This window comes from Pseudocercospora fijiensis (assembly GCF_000340215.1).
Source record: "Pseudocercospora fijiensis CIRAD86 unplaced genomic scaffold MYCFIscaffold_2, whole genome shotgun sequence".
Taxonomy (NCBI): Eukaryota; Fungi; Ascomycota; class Dothideomycetes; order Mycosphaerellales; family Mycosphaerellaceae; genus Pseudocercospora; species Pseudocercospora fijiensis.
Window position 1 is genome coordinate 7,281,542 of NW_006921533.1, and position 18,815 is coordinate 7,300,356.

The 18,815-nt window shown below is 39.7% G+C and overlaps 1 protein-coding gene across 1 annotated transcript; it reads left to right on the plus strand.

Annotated features, from left to right (window-relative positions):
- Positions 1 to 17,443: 17,443 nt before the first annotated feature.
- On the plus strand, positions 17,444 to 18,529 carry MYCFIDRAFT_151894 (uncharacterized protein; the record flags this gene model as incomplete). The annotated part of the gene is made up of 1 exon (XM_007925814.1): positions 17,444 to 18,529. The coding sequence occupies one exon, from the start codon at positions 17,444 to 17,446 to the stop codon at positions 18,494 to 18,496; it is 1,053 nt and encodes a 350-aa protein (XP_007924005.1). The 3' UTR covers positions 18,497 to 18,529.
- Between the last annotated feature and the right edge of the window lie 286 nt (positions 18,530 to 18,815).

Here is an 18,815-nt window from a genome sequence, read left to right on the forward strand (position 1 = left end):
ACTATAGTTTACGACTTACTTTCCTCGGCAATTCTACTAATTTCCTCTTCCGATCTTCTAAGCTATAGGATAAGACAGGTAGCTCGTTACTTATAGGGGCAACCTATATATATATATTATAGATTTATAACTAAGACTTCGTAAATAGCGAGGTTCCCTCCGAGTTATAGGGTAAGACGGGTAGCTCGTTGCTTACGAAAGTAACCCGTAGACTTACTAGATACTACGAGAGGTTTAGTACGTAGTATATAGGGAAGTCTATTAGGGCTCGATTTCTAGCACTAGATAGCCTCGTACTTTACGACTATAAGTCCCTTATAGGTCCTCAAGTATATAGGCTAGCGGATATATATATCGTAGTATACCTTCTAGAAATCCTAAGCTATCTCCTTTAGGGAATTCGTATTCGATAATCTAAAAATCTAACTATCCTTACTCTTATACTTACTTTTTACGATATCTATCCTAATTTTATCTAATAATCTATCTAACCTTAAGCATTCGTAGCTTATAGATACCCCTAATACCTATGCCTTCGGTCCGCTAGGCTATTTAAGTGCCTCCTACCTAAGGTTCTCGCGTTTTGCGAGAGTCGCCTATTCGTACTCTATAGAAGTCGCGTATTCGCGTACTATAAGACTCGCCCGTCGCCCCGAGTATAGAGGGGCTCGATAGTACAGATAGCGGATATAGCGATTCGATAGCGTATAATTTAGTTGTAAGTTCGCTAGATCTTTCTATATCTAACTCTAATATAAGTATAGAAGGCGATAGATTTAGGAAGGTAGGAGGTCGTATAATACGTATACTAGGTCCTCTAGGGCTACGCGAGCGCGTTAGCATTACCTCTACTAAATAGTCTCTATCTCTAAAAACAACTAGTAAAAGGCTAATACGTAGTATATAGAAGAACAGCGATAATACGTATCCTACGACCGATAACGATCTAGAGAGTAGCCTACCTCGTCTAGGTTTATCCCTACTAGTTATAGATCGCGACTTCCTTAAAGAAAGTACAAACGATAGTTTAGAACTAGATTAGATATAGAAACTATATAAGCTACGAAAGTATAGTCGATATTCTTCGCTTACTAAGAGTAACTAGGAGAGGAAAGAAAGAGATAGAAATATAATTGCAGTTTAAAAGGATTCTAATTGCCTACTTCTTATACTAAATACATATACTAGAGTATTTGAGGTATATCCGACTTATCTACGAAATAGTATATATACTAAGTATCTAAGGTCTATCGGAATTATCTCCTAGCTTATATAGGCCGAGAGGCTCGCCTAAGGAGCGAAGCGTAGGAGGTAAACTAGTATCTTTCGCGAGGTTTAAAGGTATAGTAGTACGATACTATACAAAGACATACTAGATAGGGATACCTATATCGCTAGCTACGGGTCGTAACTATACGTTAGTACTCTAGAAAGACTATTAGCCTAAACATATATTCTACGCTTTAAGCTATTACTAGGTTAATTGCTTTATATAGAGGAACCCTACCGTTCGAACTATATTTAAACGGGTCTTAGATAACGACTAAATCGGTACGAATAAGGATCCGTAGTAAGCGATTTATTTCTACCGTAGGCTTAAAATAATAATCGTATAATACTACGACGTTACGTTAAAGGATATCTATAGTATAAACGAGTCGGGATTTGTAATCGGACGCCTTACGCGATCTACGAGGAAGATAGTTATACTATACCGATAGCGAACTACTTAGTCTATATAGCCCGGTAGTTACGAATAGATTATAGTAACTAAATCGATTAGACTAGACGGTTAAATAGGACCGCTATTTATAATTACGAAAGGAAAGTACTAGCATTTTATAGTAAATTATATTTATATTCTACGAAAGATCCTTAAGGACCCGCTTATAGTTTACGCGTTATCTAAAAATAGATAAAGTAACTCCGACTATAGTTTTAACTAGCTTGAAAGGTTCGAAGCCGCAATCCGCGAGCGAGCGACTAATAAAGATTTCGACGAGGATAGAGACCTAGTTGTCTAGAAACTACGATACTAGATACTAATCTTCGATAGATATAAATTATATCTTACGTATAAGTTTATCGTATTCTATAAAGTAAACTAAATACTCTTATATCTGCTCCTTCCGTTTACTACGTATTTGATATAGCTTCTAGATATCGGTATATTTAGTCTACTAGGATAGAGGTACTCCGAAGTAGTAAAAGTATAGAATTCGAACCTTAGTATATAGTCTACGATCGATCGGAAGATCTTTATTCGGCTCTATACTCGGATCCGACTTTTAATATTTATACCTTCGAATATATATATAATATTCGTAGCCTATAGCATTTAGGTACTAGATAGAGAAGTACTTGCTAAGCGACTATCGGAAGAATCCTACTTAATTAGGTCGAGTATTACGACTTATCTAAAATAATATATATATTAGAGATCGACTAGAATTTAATATCGGTCGCGTTTTAGCTTTTATAAAGGGTAAAAGAAGAAGGGTATCCGCTAGTATCGTAGCTCCTAGTTCTATAGTCGTAGAATACGTATATTGCAATTTACGTTTAATATAAGGTTAAGTTAGAGTCTACCTTCGTAAAATAAGTCTCCTGTCTCGGGCTACTACTAGAGAGTTAAACCCCGTAGTCTATACCCGTATCTAGTATACTATAATCGTTTAGGTCTACGATATCGTAGGATACGTCCGGATCTCTAGGCTCTCGAAAGTAAAATACAAATCGGTATCTTACCTATAAAGGACGTACCTAGATATTTATTCCCGATACTAATTAGGATTTTAGGATTCTAGTATTTCCTCCGGGTTCGTAGATTGCGCCGTATACTACGATAGTACGAAGTAGATTACGTATACTATAGATCTCTACCTATATCCGCCTATAATAGACTATACGCGATATACGACTCTAAGGAAAATAATACGAGGTATAGCAGCTCTCGAGGCTAGAGCTAAACTCGTAGAAGATAAAGTTAGTAAAATACGGGACTATATAGAATAGAATCGTAAGAAGCGAAAGAATAACGTACTCTATAATAAAAAGCTTAGGAAGAAGCGTTATTATTACCTTAAAGATATTATCGCCTTCGAAGCGTATAAAGAGAAGTATCGGGGACTACGAGAGATATAGTAGGTAGAGCTAGCTATATAACGCAGTCTACTCCTATAAAGGAAGACTAAAACTTAAAATAAACTTACTAACCTAAAGGAAAAACATAGGTAAACGCTATTTATATTAAAGACTATAGAAGACAAGATATAAAAGGCAAAGAAAGATATATATATTTAGAAGAAGGATAGAGGTAAATAAGGATATTAAAATTCTCGAGAAGGAAGATATCGCTACGTAAACCGCGTTCCTAATTGGCTTAATAGATATAGCGAATATATATAATACTCTAACTCGGGCGAAAGTAACTTACGATAAGGTAGAGAAAGAGCGTAAGAACGTAGAAAGCGAGCTAAAGATAATTGCTAATATATATAAAGACTAAACTACGAAACCTAAAACGTCCTAGGATTACTTTTAATCTTTACTATCGTAGAATACGATAAGTAGAACGTAGGTTAAAATAGAAGAGATTAAATAGATTAATAACAACAATATTAGGCGATAGTAAGAGGACTTAGATTTACGGAGCGGAAGCGAGATAGAAGATAGCGACGACGAAAAGAGTAGCAGCGGCTTAGATTTTAAAGTTTTAGAGATTAATAATCGTATTAGACGACTACCCTTACTACTTATAGAGATAGAAGTATAGTATATAGAACTAATTTAATTTACTTTTATCGTATTATATATACTAGTATTTAGGAAGTATTGTTCTTACTAGGAGCGTACCTTACTAGTAGATAGGATAGCGGAAAACCGGTCGTAGCGGAATACTAGTCTAAAATATTATATAATCTTTTTAAGTAACTACTAAATGCTAGCGATCTTTTTAAGCTACTAGTAATCTACTATTTAGGTAGTAAGTGATTTATTTAAGCTACTAGTAGCAATCTAACTAAAATAGTAGTTTATAAATAGTTCTTAAATAACTTGTATAGATAAATATAGTCTTTAGAATACTTTATATATTAGAAATTAATTAGTTTTTGCCTTTAGTTATACTTATAATTAACTTTCTACTTTATAGTATATTATAGCACTAAGACTTACATATACCTTACTAGTAAGCTATAGTCTTACCTATAGCTCGATATCCTAAGCTAGAGTATTAGGGCTAAAGAGGCTATATGTAATTAGTATATAACTAGGCCGAGTAAAGCTAGGGTCTCGATGCCTTAGAGAGGGCTTGGCGCTTAGCGTTAGGCTAACTTGCCTGCCTTCCTCCCTCTCCTCCTAGATCCTTATCGAATACTACTATACCTACTACTACCCTATCTACCTACTAACACAACCTATATTATATAGTATTCGATCTACCCTTTAAGGGCAGCAGCTAGATAGTCCTTATTTCAAGCTTTTAGCGGTATAGCTACGAAAATTACTAATCTAACTATATTACGCCCGAGAACGGGACCTATACGTACTATTCTATTAGAATAACCGTACTAATTACTAAACAAGGCCTTCTATACGGCCTATTATACTAAGTCGATCGCACTAGACCTATACCTACTAATTCCGCTATATCTGTACTATAAGGGGCCTATAATATATTATTAGTGCTACCCCTTATAATAGCCGGCTTATTACGAAGTACTAATAATAGTAACAACAACCGCGGCGCCTCTAGTAGCGCTAGCAACGACAACGCTAGTAGTATAGGGCCTGCTAAAGAACCTACTAAAGAACCTATAGTCGAAGGGGATAATCTATCGTTGCCTATTAACGATATTCTTAACAATATTATTAATCGTCGATATAACTAACTAGCTTTTAGCCCCTAGCTAGTAGCGAGACTTTAAGAAGCTACTTAGAATAGACTCGCTGCTCTACGTTAAGAATAATAGCTAAAGGACAACCTCCTCGAGATTCGCCGCCTATAGGAGTCTCTAATAACTAATACTAAACTAACAATAGGGCCTTCCTTATTATCCGTCCCTATCTAGAAGAAGGATGCTAAGCTTAAGGACTGCACTGTATTTAACGGCTCTAGTCGCAAGCAATATAATAATTATATACGTAATTGTAAGCTTAACTAGCGAAATGTACTAAGGGCTCTTCTAGACGACTACTCGTTTATCTTCTACGCTATATAGTATATTAATAGCGACCTAAAACGCACCTAGGATAACTATTTTAACTCCCTTAGCGATTAGACTGCTATTTAGTAGCAAACCTATAAGACTATTATACTAGACACCCTTAGAAACCCTATACTAAGGCAACAATATGCTTAGGATTAGTACCTTCGAGCTAAGCAAAAGACGGATTAATCGGCTCGCTTATTTAAGGCCTATTTAAAGACCCTCTAAGATAACCTTCCGGCTAAGACTAATTCTATATAGATCTCGGAAATACGCCTAAAACTTAGATAGGAGCTTATCCTTAAATTAGACCGCCGCCGTATATTTGAATAGGCTAACCTAATACGCATTTAATTTATAGTCGAAGTAGAAACAGCTAAACGAGCTGTTTAGCTTTAATAACGACTAGAATCGAGGATCCGACTAGCTAGTACTAACCGTAGCAACCGTAGCCGCGGCGGAAACTAAAGTTCCTACTAAGGTAATAATACTAATAATAGAAACAGTAACATTATTAACCGTAGAAGAAGCCGTAGCCGACGGCTATATAGAGGAGGCCGTAATAGGGGCCGTAGAAGGGGCTCGTATCCCTATAATACTAACCGTTCGGCTAATAATAATAGCAATAGCGGTTATAGCAATATTCTAACCGGATTGAAGTACTATAACTGTAACAGTACTAGCTATCTACTAGGCTAATGCGAGAAACCTAAGGATTAGGCCCGAATTAACCGTACTTCCGCTAAGCATAGGAGGCACCTCTCTACCGCTAATTCTACCCCTATCGGCTCTTTTAATTAGTCGAAAAAAGAATAAGCGCCGCACTAAATATTAGCCTTATACGGCGTAGAACTATCGACATTGTGCTAGCTATTATACGTACCTATCTTATATAGGACATATATAGTATTAACTATAGAAGCAATGTTATACTAGACCTAGGCAATTTAGTTAGCGTCCTTATTAACTATCGCCTAGCTAAACAATTAGACCTCCGATAACTAAATAGGACTAATATACCAATCCTTGCTTAGTTAAATAACGCTCGGCACTTAACCTATAGAGCCTACTATATTTATATAGTTCTAAAAGACGACCTCGGCAATAAACGCCTACTAGACTTTACTGCCTACGTAGTAGATATAGACAACCTTCTAGCTAATATTGTCCTTAGCAACCCTGTTCTTAAGCAATACGCTATAGCTATAGACTTAGGCAGCTAATAGTAGCAATTTAGAATCCCTAGGAAGGAGAACATTAAATATATTAACATTAGCGAGTATCCTAACAATATTAAGGTTCTGTTTATTAGTAGCCTAACGCTAGCCTCCGCCTTAGCTAATCCGACTACCGACCTACTCGGTAGTAATAACGATAAACCTGTGCCTCCTAATAGTATAGACCCTAATTAGCTTGCTCGCATACCGTAGCCTATTTAAGAAACCTATATTTATGTGTTTAAGTACTACCTAGCATCGATACTGCCTATATTTAAAAAGATAGACTATAAGATCGACATTATAGAGGGCAAGGAGGTTCCTTTTAGACTACTCTATAACCTTAGTAAACGAGAGCTTGCTATATTACGTAAATACCTAGATAAGAACCTAGCTAATAGTCGAATTCAGTACAGTAATAGCCCTGCTAGTATACTAATCCTATTTGTTCTAAAGAAGGATAGTAGCCTACGCCTATATATTAATTACCGTAGACTTAACGCTGTTACTATTAAGGACCGTTATCTACTTCTACTTATTAATAAGACCTACGATCGCCTATCCGGTACCTACTTCTATACTATACTAGACATTAAGGATACGTACTATTGTATCTGTATTCGTAAGGGCGATAAATAGAAAACAGCCTTCTATACCTGCTATAGCTATTTCGAGTATTTAGTTATACTATTTAGGCTAGCTAATGCCCCTACTATATTCTAGTCCTACATTAATCGGGCCCTATCCGGCCTATTAGATTACCTCTACATAGTTTACCTAGATAATATCCTAGTTTATATACACTTACCTAACATTGCGGAGCACTAGGCTACAGTCCGTAAGGTGCTTAACTGCCTACGAGCCTATAGCTTGTATTGCAAGCCTTCTAAATATACCTTTGCTACTAAGGAGGTGTCCTTCCTTAGCTTCCTCGTACTAACTAATAGTATTAAAGCTAATCCTAATTAGATTAAGACTATTACTAAATAGCTAATACCTAGTAGCGTTAAAGAACTCTAATTATTCCTAGGTTTTACTAACTTTTACCGTCGATTTATTAAGGGCTATTCGAGGCATATAATGCTACTAACTAAGCTTACTAAGACTAAGGCCAACCCTTCTAGAGAGTTCAAATAGACTAACAAAACACAAGCCGCTTTTAACGGTCTAAAGCAACGCTTTACTAAAGTCCCTTTGTTATACTATTTCGTGCTAAGTAAGCAGATCCGTATTAAGACTAACGCTTTACAGTTCGCTATATTAGCTATTATGTCACAATAAGCTAATAATACCTATTAGCACCCGATTGCCTTCTTTTTACGTAAGATAATCGATATAGAACGTCGATACGAGACCTATAAGTAAGAGCTCTTAGTAATTGTAGAAGCCTTTAAGTATTAGCGCTACTATCTCGATAGTGCTTAGCACCCTATTTAGGTCTATACGGACTATAACAACCTGCGTAGTATTACTAAGGTTACAAGGGTTATAGGTCGATAGGCTAGATAGGCCGTCTACCTCGCCGGGTTCGATTTTAATATATTATACCGGCTAGGCGTAAGTAACTCTACTAATAGCCTATCGAGGCGACCTAATTACGATAGCGAGACTTAGTATATTAATTCTTTGTTTCTAACCCTATAGTATAAGATTGCTAAAGCCTATACTATTAATAAGCAAGCGTAGGATAAGCGGACTTCCGGACCCCGCGGCGGCAGTAAATACTATAGCGGAGTTATCGTTCTTTTAGTATGCGTTAGAAAGGACGTAGATCGCTCGAGCTATAATAACTCGATTAAAGACATTACTATCTATAGTAATAGCCTATATAGCGATAGCACTATAGAAGAGGTTATAGTAGTTCCGGCTGCTAGTGCTATTAGATATATATAATACGTACCTCGTTCGATAGCGAGGGTACTATTAAATAATCTTACAAATAGGGATAGTTAATCGTTTATAGATAAGCTATTACGTACTTAGTAGAGGGACGCCTTTGCTATCGAACGTATTAATAAGCTTATAAGTAGGCGAACGACTCGATCTAGTAAGAGTAACTAGTCGATCGATAATAAAGATATAAGTATATCAACCTAAACAAGGGTATAGATCGCGCCGCTACGGCGGCTAGGTTTGCTACGGCGCTTATCTACTTCTATAGTTATTAACAGGCTATATATAGACCGCTAAGAGGTCCAATTTCGAGCTAATTTGAAGCCTTGTAATAGCATAGTATAGGCCTGCTTACAATGAAGCTAAACTAGACCTTATCTAGAGACTATTTCTACCTATTTGTTTATCGACCTGTTCTACCTCTTCCTCGTATTACGTGCCGCCTTTGTTTTAACCTCACTATCGCCAATTCTACGCTCTTTATTATATATAAGCCTTCGTACGCTAAACACCTGTCGCCTAAGGATGTAGAGTTGTTGCTTAGTAAGCTAGAAGTTAAGCGGCCGGTACCTGTATCTCGTAAACCGTAATAATCTCGTACTAAGCGTATTGTTATAGTTTAAGAGCCCGTTTCTACTAAATCTGTACGATCGAAGGCGCCTATTCTTCTACCCTACTAGTAGTAATAAGGGCATTCGAATAGAAGGCTTCGAATACGACGAATACCGCTATTTCGTGTCGAACGTATAGTACTATAAGAACCGGCCGAACTACCTATCGAATAATAGTAATAGGCGACTATATCGACGACTTAGCTTTAAGTGTCGCATCTATAAGCGCTATATAGACTATTAGCGCGCGGAAATGGCTCTAGAAGTCGTTATAACTGCTTAGATACGTAAGAGGCCTTAGCGGAAGCGTATAGCGTATACGAAGCCTTGTTTCGACTATCGCGCGAAGTTAACTATTATCGAGGTCTACGAGAAGGGACTAAGAGCCGAATTTAGCGAGTTTCTCGATAACTGCGTGCTACGCAGTCTACCTAATGGTTTAACGGTCGTGAGACCGGCTTACGTAATGCTTTTGCCGCTAAATAAGTGCTATTCGCATAGTCTCGAGTTTGTCGATAGTCTAGTAGTTAATAATAGTATAAAGGCCGTATAGAAAGAGATGCTCGATTTTCGAGCTAGTAAGTAGATTCTTAGTACCTTACAGACCTTATATTAACCTGTTTCTAGGCTTAACGTTAGTCGCTTAGTTAGTAGAAGAAATAAGACGGCCTAAACAGAAGCAAGTATAGTACGACGCTAGCGCCGTAGCAATTACTTAAGACCGCGTTAGCAACGCCAATCGAGAAGTCCTTTATCGATTAAGTAACAAGCGAAGAGATAGTGCGGAAATAGGGGTTATAGCCTAACTTTAGCAGGCATACGACTACTTAAGCGCTAAATTTAGCGGTAGACGAGGCCTCGTACGAATAATTAAGTCTCGTAGACTTAATAGAAAGCTATATAGAGGCCTTGTTTAGGCTTCTAACTAGCAACTTCGAGCCCTTCGCAACTATAGGTCTTTGTTTCTATTAGACTCGACCTATTGTACGAATAAGCTAAAATAGCCTCTGTCGATAGTCTACGTCCGCAATAACTACCTTAAATGGCTTCTAGCGGCTTACTTCCTTCTAGACTACGAGCAGGCATACCTAATTAAGATAGCAATCTCAACCCTTCGAGAAATAGCTTAATCCGACTAGATTAAGAAGGTTAGCGAATACGATAGATATAGGAAGTACTTCTACGTTAACGACGGACTATTCTAGTAAAGCCAAAGATCAAGACGATTTGAACTAGACTAAATAGTCTTCTTAGATACCGCTATAGTCGATTACTAACGACTTAGCGAGTAAGCAACTCGGTATAATTCAAGGCCTTATAGATTATAGCATTATTTAGCGCCTCTGCTAACGCTATCTTATTAAAACCCTCGAGAAGCACTTTAAGCGCTTTCTAACTACCTTTAAGGCTATAACTAACGCATTGTTTATTACAAGAGACTAAGAAGAATGCTAGCAGTTTATTAAGACTGCACAGAGCGACCTACTAAGCTATAGTATACTAAAGGCGGTCGAGAAATTAGACTATTTAAAGAAGAAGTAGATAGCTTCTAAGAGCGATCGATAGGCGACTTAGGTACGGCTCGGAGATCCCCTTTTAATAGCCGTTCGAACAACTAGTCCACTAGAGGGCTATTACGTATACTTAAAGCGCCGAGATAAGCGTTAGATGCGCAAATAGAGCTTGCGAGGTACGTATTCGTCCCCTATTTACAATGTTGTCCGAATTTATATAAAAGAAGCCCTCTTCTGCATTTTTTAGAATAGCTAGAATTCCTTAGAACGGCTCCTTCGACTATATTCTTCTTCCCTTCTATACTATAACTACTAACAACAACTAACTGTTTCTAGGCCTTATAATGCACCTATTCCAACTCGACGATTATATCCGCGAGCGCGTACGATAAAACGGTATTGTCGATACCTACGGTTAGCTACTAATGTAGCGGAAATACAACACTCCGGCCTTTAAACACCTACTACTTTCGGTATAGAAGAAGATAGCTAATAAGCTTATATAGTATTATAAGGATATAGACAATAATAAGCCTACTTAGCGGATAGCTCTACCTGCTTTATACGACGACGTATATACTAAATGCTTCTACTACTTCTAGTATAGCTATTACCTGCCTTGTAAGTATATCTAGCGCTTCTATATTACTAGTGCGAGTATTCTTACGCTACGACGTTGTTAGTTATATAAGAGCCGCTTTTAAGGTCCAAACAGCAATCTTATATACCCTAAGTAGCATAATACTAGGCTTGTTATCGATGACGATAACTAGTTAGGTAAAGCGACCTACGTTGATATTAATAAGGCTCTAGGAGTGTTACGAAAGCGCCGAGTTAAGGAATACTTCTATTCTATACAAGAAGCAGTTATATAGGCCTTCTTCCGCTTCTACGATGCGTAGGCTTCTAATCTGAACGACGCTTAGCAATACGAGGCCCTCCTATAGTAGGTAACTAACTACGCCTTAATAAACTAGAAGTTAATAAACGATTACATAAACGACTGGTTTGAACGTAGCGCTAAAGAGGCTAAATTAACACCTTATCGTACTTCTAAGTAGCGAGGTGTTAACGATAGGCCGTTGCGGCAACTAGTCTTCTATACGGTCGCATTGCCAACTCCGCCTCTATTAGTTGCCTTAACTAATACTAACCTTCTAGATACATATAGGCCTCGTATTATTGTCGAAGGCTATTCTTTGCTAGTCTACAGTCTACCTAATAAGAACGGCTTTGTTACTTAGGTCGAAGACAGTAAAGAAGACGCACTATACGAGGTTAAGGATAACCTATTTAATAGCCTCTTAGATACAGACCTTCTATAATTAACGCTAATTAGTCGATTACCGCTATCTTTGCTAAAGGACGCTAGCAAAAGTAATTAACACGATAACGACGAGGCATTAAGGCATTAATAGCCGTTGCTATCCTCCTTACTAGACGATTTGCCCTTACTAAGTAAGCTATTTCTACCTTCTATAGCAGAGCTACCTTCTATAGCAGAGCTACCTTCTATAGTAGAGCTACCTTCTATAGTAGAGCTACCTTCTATAGTAGAGCTACCTTCTATAGCAGAGCCACCTTCTATAGTAGAGCCACCTTCTATAGCAGAGCTACCTTCTATAGCACTATCTATAGCAGAGCTACCTTCTATAGCACTATCTATAGCTCTGCATTCTTTACCTATATAGTCGCCTAGTAAGGATACTTCAATTAATCTACTATAGCTATTAGGTAGCTCTTATAAACCTCGTCGTTAGAAGCCTTTAATTAGTAAGCCTATAACACCTTCGAAACGCGCTCGTAGAAGGTTATACGCAGGTGCACTACCTAAACCGCACCGGATAGATTAATCCTCTCGTATACTATCTCCTACACTAATTAGACTACTAAAACGACGGATCTAAGGAGAGGTTGTCGCTTCTAAGCGGTAGAAGTGGTAGTGCTAAGGTGCAGGCGTAGACTTAGTCGTTTTCGAGCGATTACGGCTATTCGGAACGGTGGAAATCCGAGGTAATTAGGTTGTACAAGGGGTGTTTGTAATACCCCGATTTGTACACTAATTTTAGTAGTTATAGGGCACTCTGCAGGGTAGTACGGAACCTATAGGGTGTGCTTAAGCTACCTCGAATTTACTTTCTAGGTTAATCTACTCGCACTTCGATAATAAAGGTTGCTTAAAGTTTAAGGGCAGATACTATATCCCCGCTAAACAATCGATTAGATAAGAGCTTTTAAAGCGGCACTATAATAGTAAGCTTGCTAGTTACTATAGTATAGAGAGGTCGTACGAGCTACTATCGCGTATATACTACTAGCTAAATAGTAAACAGTATATAAAAGAATATATACAGACCTATATAGTATGCTAGCGTATTAAAGCACTAAAGCACTTAGTATTTAGCGAGCTGTCTTTACTTCCTGTTCTAAAGAAGCTATTCGTAGAGCTTATAATAGACTTTATTATAGGCCTTCCTCCTACTAAGCGTAGGGGTAGTAAGGATATATATAATGCTATCCTTATTATAGTAGACCGATTTACTAAAGGCGCTCGATATATCCTAGTACGGAAAGATTAGACTGCTATTAATATAGCAGAAGCGCTATAGAATAATATCTTCTCTACCTATTAGGGAACCCCTAAGGGGATAGTGTCTAATCGCGGATCGATACTAATATCGCACTATTAGAGCGAGATATGCCTATAGCTAAGACTAAAGCATCGGCTATTAATAGCCTTCTATCTATAGACTAACGGTTAAACAGAGAGGTAGAAAACTACGCTATAGTAGTACCTACGCAGCTATATTAATAAGAACCCTAAAGATTAGGTTAACCTCCTACAACCTATAGAGTTCGTATATAACAATAGTATACACTTATTAACTAGGGTTTCACCCTATATAGCTATAATAGGCTAAAACGCGGCTTTGCTATAACAACTATTTACCTCGCTCGAGGCCGAGCGTAAGGAAAGGGAAGCGCGTTAAGTACTAGAGACACTAGCGGCAATAGAACGCGTTTAGAAGATACGAGAAATCTACTCTAAGATAGCTAAGAAGCTAACAAAGGCTTAAGAATACTAGAAGACCTACTACGATAAGCGCTATATACTAATAACCTTTAAGCAAGGCGATATAGTTATACTTAGTATAAAGAACCTCCGTATCCGTAAACACCTATTACCTAATAGAAAAACAAGGCCTAAGCTCGTACTAAGATATATTAGCCTATTTCGTATCCGAGAGGCTAGGGGTATATAGGCTTACTAGTTGTAGCTTCCTCCTTATTATACTATCTATAATACCTTCTATATATCCCTCCTTAAGCTATACTACTAGCGCGAAGGCGATAAAGCGCCTACTAAGTTAGAAGAAGTCTTAGCTAATAGTAAAGAGCTATAGTCGGTCGAGCGTATACTAAAGTACCGGACTAGATAAGGCAAGAAGGAGTACCTACTTAGGTAGCAAGGCTATTTACCTAAATAGGACTCGTAGGAAGCTAAGGACTCCTTTAAGGATATAACTAAGTTATTAGATAAGTATTAGACTAGTATAAAGAACAAGAAGAAGGCTAAGAGCCTATAATATCGCTAGAGAGACCTAGGATTAATAACACCCCTAGGGTGCTATTAGCTAACTAATTAGAAGCGGGCAATTGTTAGCAAAAACGAGACTATACTATAATAGTAAACGCGCACCGAGTATTAATAAACGCGCTATAACTATTAACTAATCGCCTACTCTTTCGGGGACTCTACCTCTTTACTAACTTAGTAAGGCCCTTCTCTTAGTATTTAGGTTCCGCTCCTATTCCTTTATTCTATCGAGGCCTTAAGGCCTAGGCGGTTAGGGCGGCGCGCGCGCGCAAATAACGACGATAATAATAATAATAGCGTTGCGCTACGAGCTAGCGATACGTTAGAAGCCGATACAGGTATATTAATAATATTGTTATTAGTTAGAGAAGAAAACTAGAAGCAAGGTAAAGTTTGCGCTAAGACGGCTAGCGCCGCTATTGTTAATATCACTTACTATTATTACTATACCTATTAGAACAACCTTACCTATACTATAGGCCTAAGACTAAAGCCTACTATACTAACTGAGTTAAAAGAACGACTATATCGGGAGTTTAGTTAAAAAGAGAGAGAGCCGCCTAGGGACTAATTAGTTAATAGACTAACTAAGGGCAAAAATATAGAGCTAAGCTAGCTAGGGTCGATCTTGCGGACAATAGGTTACTCCTCGACCTTTCTAACCCTTTAAGTAAGGCGAACCTTAGCTACTACGCTTATAATAGCCGTTACTTATAGAAACTAGACGAACTGTGTTTTAGAATATTAACAATTAAAGGCTACTAAACCTAACTAATTAGGGCTAGCGAAACTACAAACAATAGATAGAAATAGCCCTTAGAAACAATAGTAATTAGCCCTCGAAACGAACATTACTAGGTCTTTTAGAGTAGACGTAAAGAACTTAGATAATATTACTTAGAACGGAGGCAGTACTATAATACCTCGTATAGTACGTCTACCTATTATAGTAGGGAAGACGCGCTCGTATTATAATTAGCGAATAGCCCTTAATTCTTATAGGTATATATTACCTTATTAGATATAAGGATAGCGTAGTTAGAATATTATATTACTATTAGAAGGTAAGGTTTAATATAGTTATATAATTAGATAGTTAAGTGTTTAATTTAGCGTAGACTAAGTAGCTTATTAGATTCGCTAAGTTAGTAGTAATAGAGATCGAGATTAGAATATAGAAAGGCTATAAAGGCGCGGCCTTTAGAAGGGAAGCGTATATTAGGGCTAAAGACTCGGAGGCTATACGTAATTAGTATATAACTAGGCTAAGTAAAGCTAGGGTCTCGATACCTTAGGTAGGGCTTAGCGCTTAGCGTTAGGCTAACTTGCCTATCTTCCTCCCTCTTTTCTTAGATTCTTATCGAATACTACTATATCTACTACTACCCTATCTACCTACTAATACAACCTATATTACATAGAGCGAGAAATAGAGTAGCTATAATCCTAGATACGAATCTATCCTATAAAAGAACTCTTTTCTTTTAAGCTATATAAAGCTCTTATCTAGACCTATCGAAGCCTTATAGACTCTACGAGGGACGGATTAAGTATTGAAAATAGCCTATTAGGCGAAGAACTTAGAGGTCGGTACAACCTTTAGCCACTATTAGAGTTGGCTGCACCCTGTTTTGTCTTGGCATAGCTGAGTCAGCAAAATTTGCAAAACCTCCCTGGCAAAGCAAGCTTTGCATTGTATTTCCACGGAGCGCTACGTTCTGAGATGGGCGGTTGGGCACGAGTTTGATTAAGTTTCCTTTCCTGACGTACACTCCTTATCGGCGCTGCAGGCCGGTCAGTAATCCGAATGCCTCGCGCCCGCCCTCTCAAGCCTTTGCCACGGCAACGTGTCTTGTTGCCCCCTGCCAGGCCACCAGTTCGCTTCCCTACCACCGTGGGCGCCAGACGGGGAACATCTTTCATCGAGCAAGACCGCAAACATATTTTACAGCAGAAAGATCTTGGCAACACACGCCAAGCCGTTGCAGATGAGGTGCGCTGTAGCGAAGACGCGATTAATCGGCTGCTCAAAGATGAATCTGAAGTGCCGGGGAGACCGAGCTATGTCCTGAAGCCGAACGACAAGCTCATAATATCACGATTCAAGGAGGGCAAGTCCCTCACATCGATCGCGCATGATCTTGATTTGAATCGGTCGTCACTCTACAGCCACTTCCACCGATACCTGGTCCCATCGGATTATGAACTCTCAGCCAAAATTGCTACTCACCCAAAGATTGATGCTATTGTCAAAGTAGGCCTACTTCGGGGCAAGACAGCGCAGCAGATGGCTCGCGAAAACAGGCAAAGTATACATGCCATCCAAAGGCATGTATGGAGATATCAGACACCTACGCCGAGGACATCTCACAAAGTCACCCCGCAAGATCGAGAACAGATATTGCAATTGAAGCAGGCCGGACAATCTGCAAATGAAATCTCTCTTACGAAAGGCTTCGCTCCGAGCACGGTCAGCAAGATCATTCACGAAGAGTTCGCGAAGAGGGAGATCCCAAGGGAAGTGCGCAGATTAGCTGCCAAAGGAAAAGACGTCATGCAAATCGTGCATAAGACAAAGCTGTCCCTGATACTTGTAAGACATTTCGTCCGTCGCTTATCCAAAGAAGGTGTAACACCCGAGCAAAAAATTCAACGCAAGATGCGTACTCGCTGGACCAAGTCAGAGCGCGAGAGACTTATTGCCTTGTGGAATACCGGAGCGAAACCAGACTGGATTGCCCTTGAGCTTGTGAAATCAACGGATCAAGTGTATCGTGCACTTTGGAGGTGGAGAAGTGAATTGACCAGAGCCTATGAAATCAGAAGTTTGAAGCGATGGACTGCAGATGAGATCAGCAGAGTCCTGGATTGGCGAAATTCAGGCATGTCGTTTCAGGAGATTGCAAAGCGGTTGCCTAGGCGAAGCATGCACGGTATTCGATCATTCTTGCAGAGACACCGGACGGAAATAGAGAGCCACCCTTTTGGGGAACAAACCCCAACGTCGGCTTGATGCTTCCATTTGGGCTTCCTACAAGATATGGCCAATGCTCTCCTGACTTTAGTAATAAACAAAACAACGCAACAGGGGCTTCAGATCCCTATAAGGACGCTCTCCGAGCCAATGTACGCTGCAAATAATTGCCGACCCAGCGAATCACATCAACATTTGGCGCGCAACCACAAGACTCACTGCCTTCGACTCGTAACTTCGTAGCCTCGGCAAGCTCCACATGAGGCAATTGCGCACCAAGCTCTCCGCACCACCTCCGCCAGACCAAGATAAGTCGGTTCTGAGATCACTGTAAATCAACCGTATTCTCCCAGCAGTAAAACCACAGCATCTTGACACCACCTGGCCAACAGCTATTCGGCACTTACAAACGACAGACGAAACAATATGAGCTACAAAAAAGGTCTACTCAATGGACATCCTGGGGACATCATACTGTTCACTTATCCTGAGTCTGTATTTGGGAGGAGAATGGTCCGGTATCTGAATCTACGTCGATTGCCTTTCTCGCAAATACGAGTACCACCATACATGCCAAGGCCAATCTTGCAAGAGCGCCTTGGAGTCAATTATAGACGTATACCAATCATGGCCATCGGTCGAGACATTTACATCGACACCAGACTGATGTTAGCCAAGCTGGAGACATTCTTTCCTGAGAATCGACTTGGCGCCGATGATGACTTTGGATCAGGTGTTGAAGACTTGCTCGAGAACTTGATCATTGATGGAGGTCCATTCTGGCGAACTGCTGGCTGCATTCCGCCGACTGCGCCTTTGATGACAAGTGAAGTCTGGACGAAGGATCGCTCTGACGGATCCGGCGGTGCCTTCACAAAACAAGCGCTTCTCGAAAATCGATCTTGGTCTATTAGCCAGCTTCGAATCTACTATGATATCGTCGAGAAAATGTTGAGGGATGGACGGCAGTGGATTCTAGGTGGCGACAATCCTGGTCTAGCGGAGATCCATGCTGGCTGGGTATTTGACTGGGGCCTCAACATGGCGCAAGACATGGGCGATGGTTCCAATGGGGCTACGGCTGATATGAAGCGAGCCTTGAGCGACGTTGAATTTCCGAAATTGCATGATTGGGTCAAACGATTCCGAGATTTGGCTGAACAGGCCGGGGAAGACCATGCTGGCGGTGGCAGACTTCAAGAGGGAGCAGATGCTGAGGATCAGGTTGTGGACCGTATTCTCGCCGCGGATTTCACAGAGCAAGAACCATATTTCGATGAATCAGACGTGCTGGGGCTGCAAAGGGGCCAGCGGGTTACCATCGCTCCTGTGGACTTTGGCTTCACTCACAAAGACGAAGGAACTTTGGTTGGTATATCGAAAAACGAGGTCGTTATTGAAGTGCAGGTGCCGCAAGGCAAGGGCTCTTTGCGACTACACTATCCCAGAATCAACTTCAAGATTCTACGTATGAGCTGAAATATCAACAATCAATCACTGGCTACACTTCCGTTTAATCGCCCTCCCTCACAGTCATGAACGTAGACTTCCTCCCAGCTGACTGTCACTTTGCTTCTCGCAAAGTCAGACAGATGCGAGTGGTGTGCACGTCTCACGTGCCTGGTGCGGCGTTCGAGGAATGTAGGATTCCGCCAGAGCATTCGGTGCTTTGCATGAGTAGGCGCAACGCAAGGGTGGTATAGTGATTTTGAATGTGTGTACATATGTATGTACGGTGCTTTCCCGTTGCTAAAATTGCCACTGCCGCTGCGATGCATCGCAACTGCCAACTAGTCAT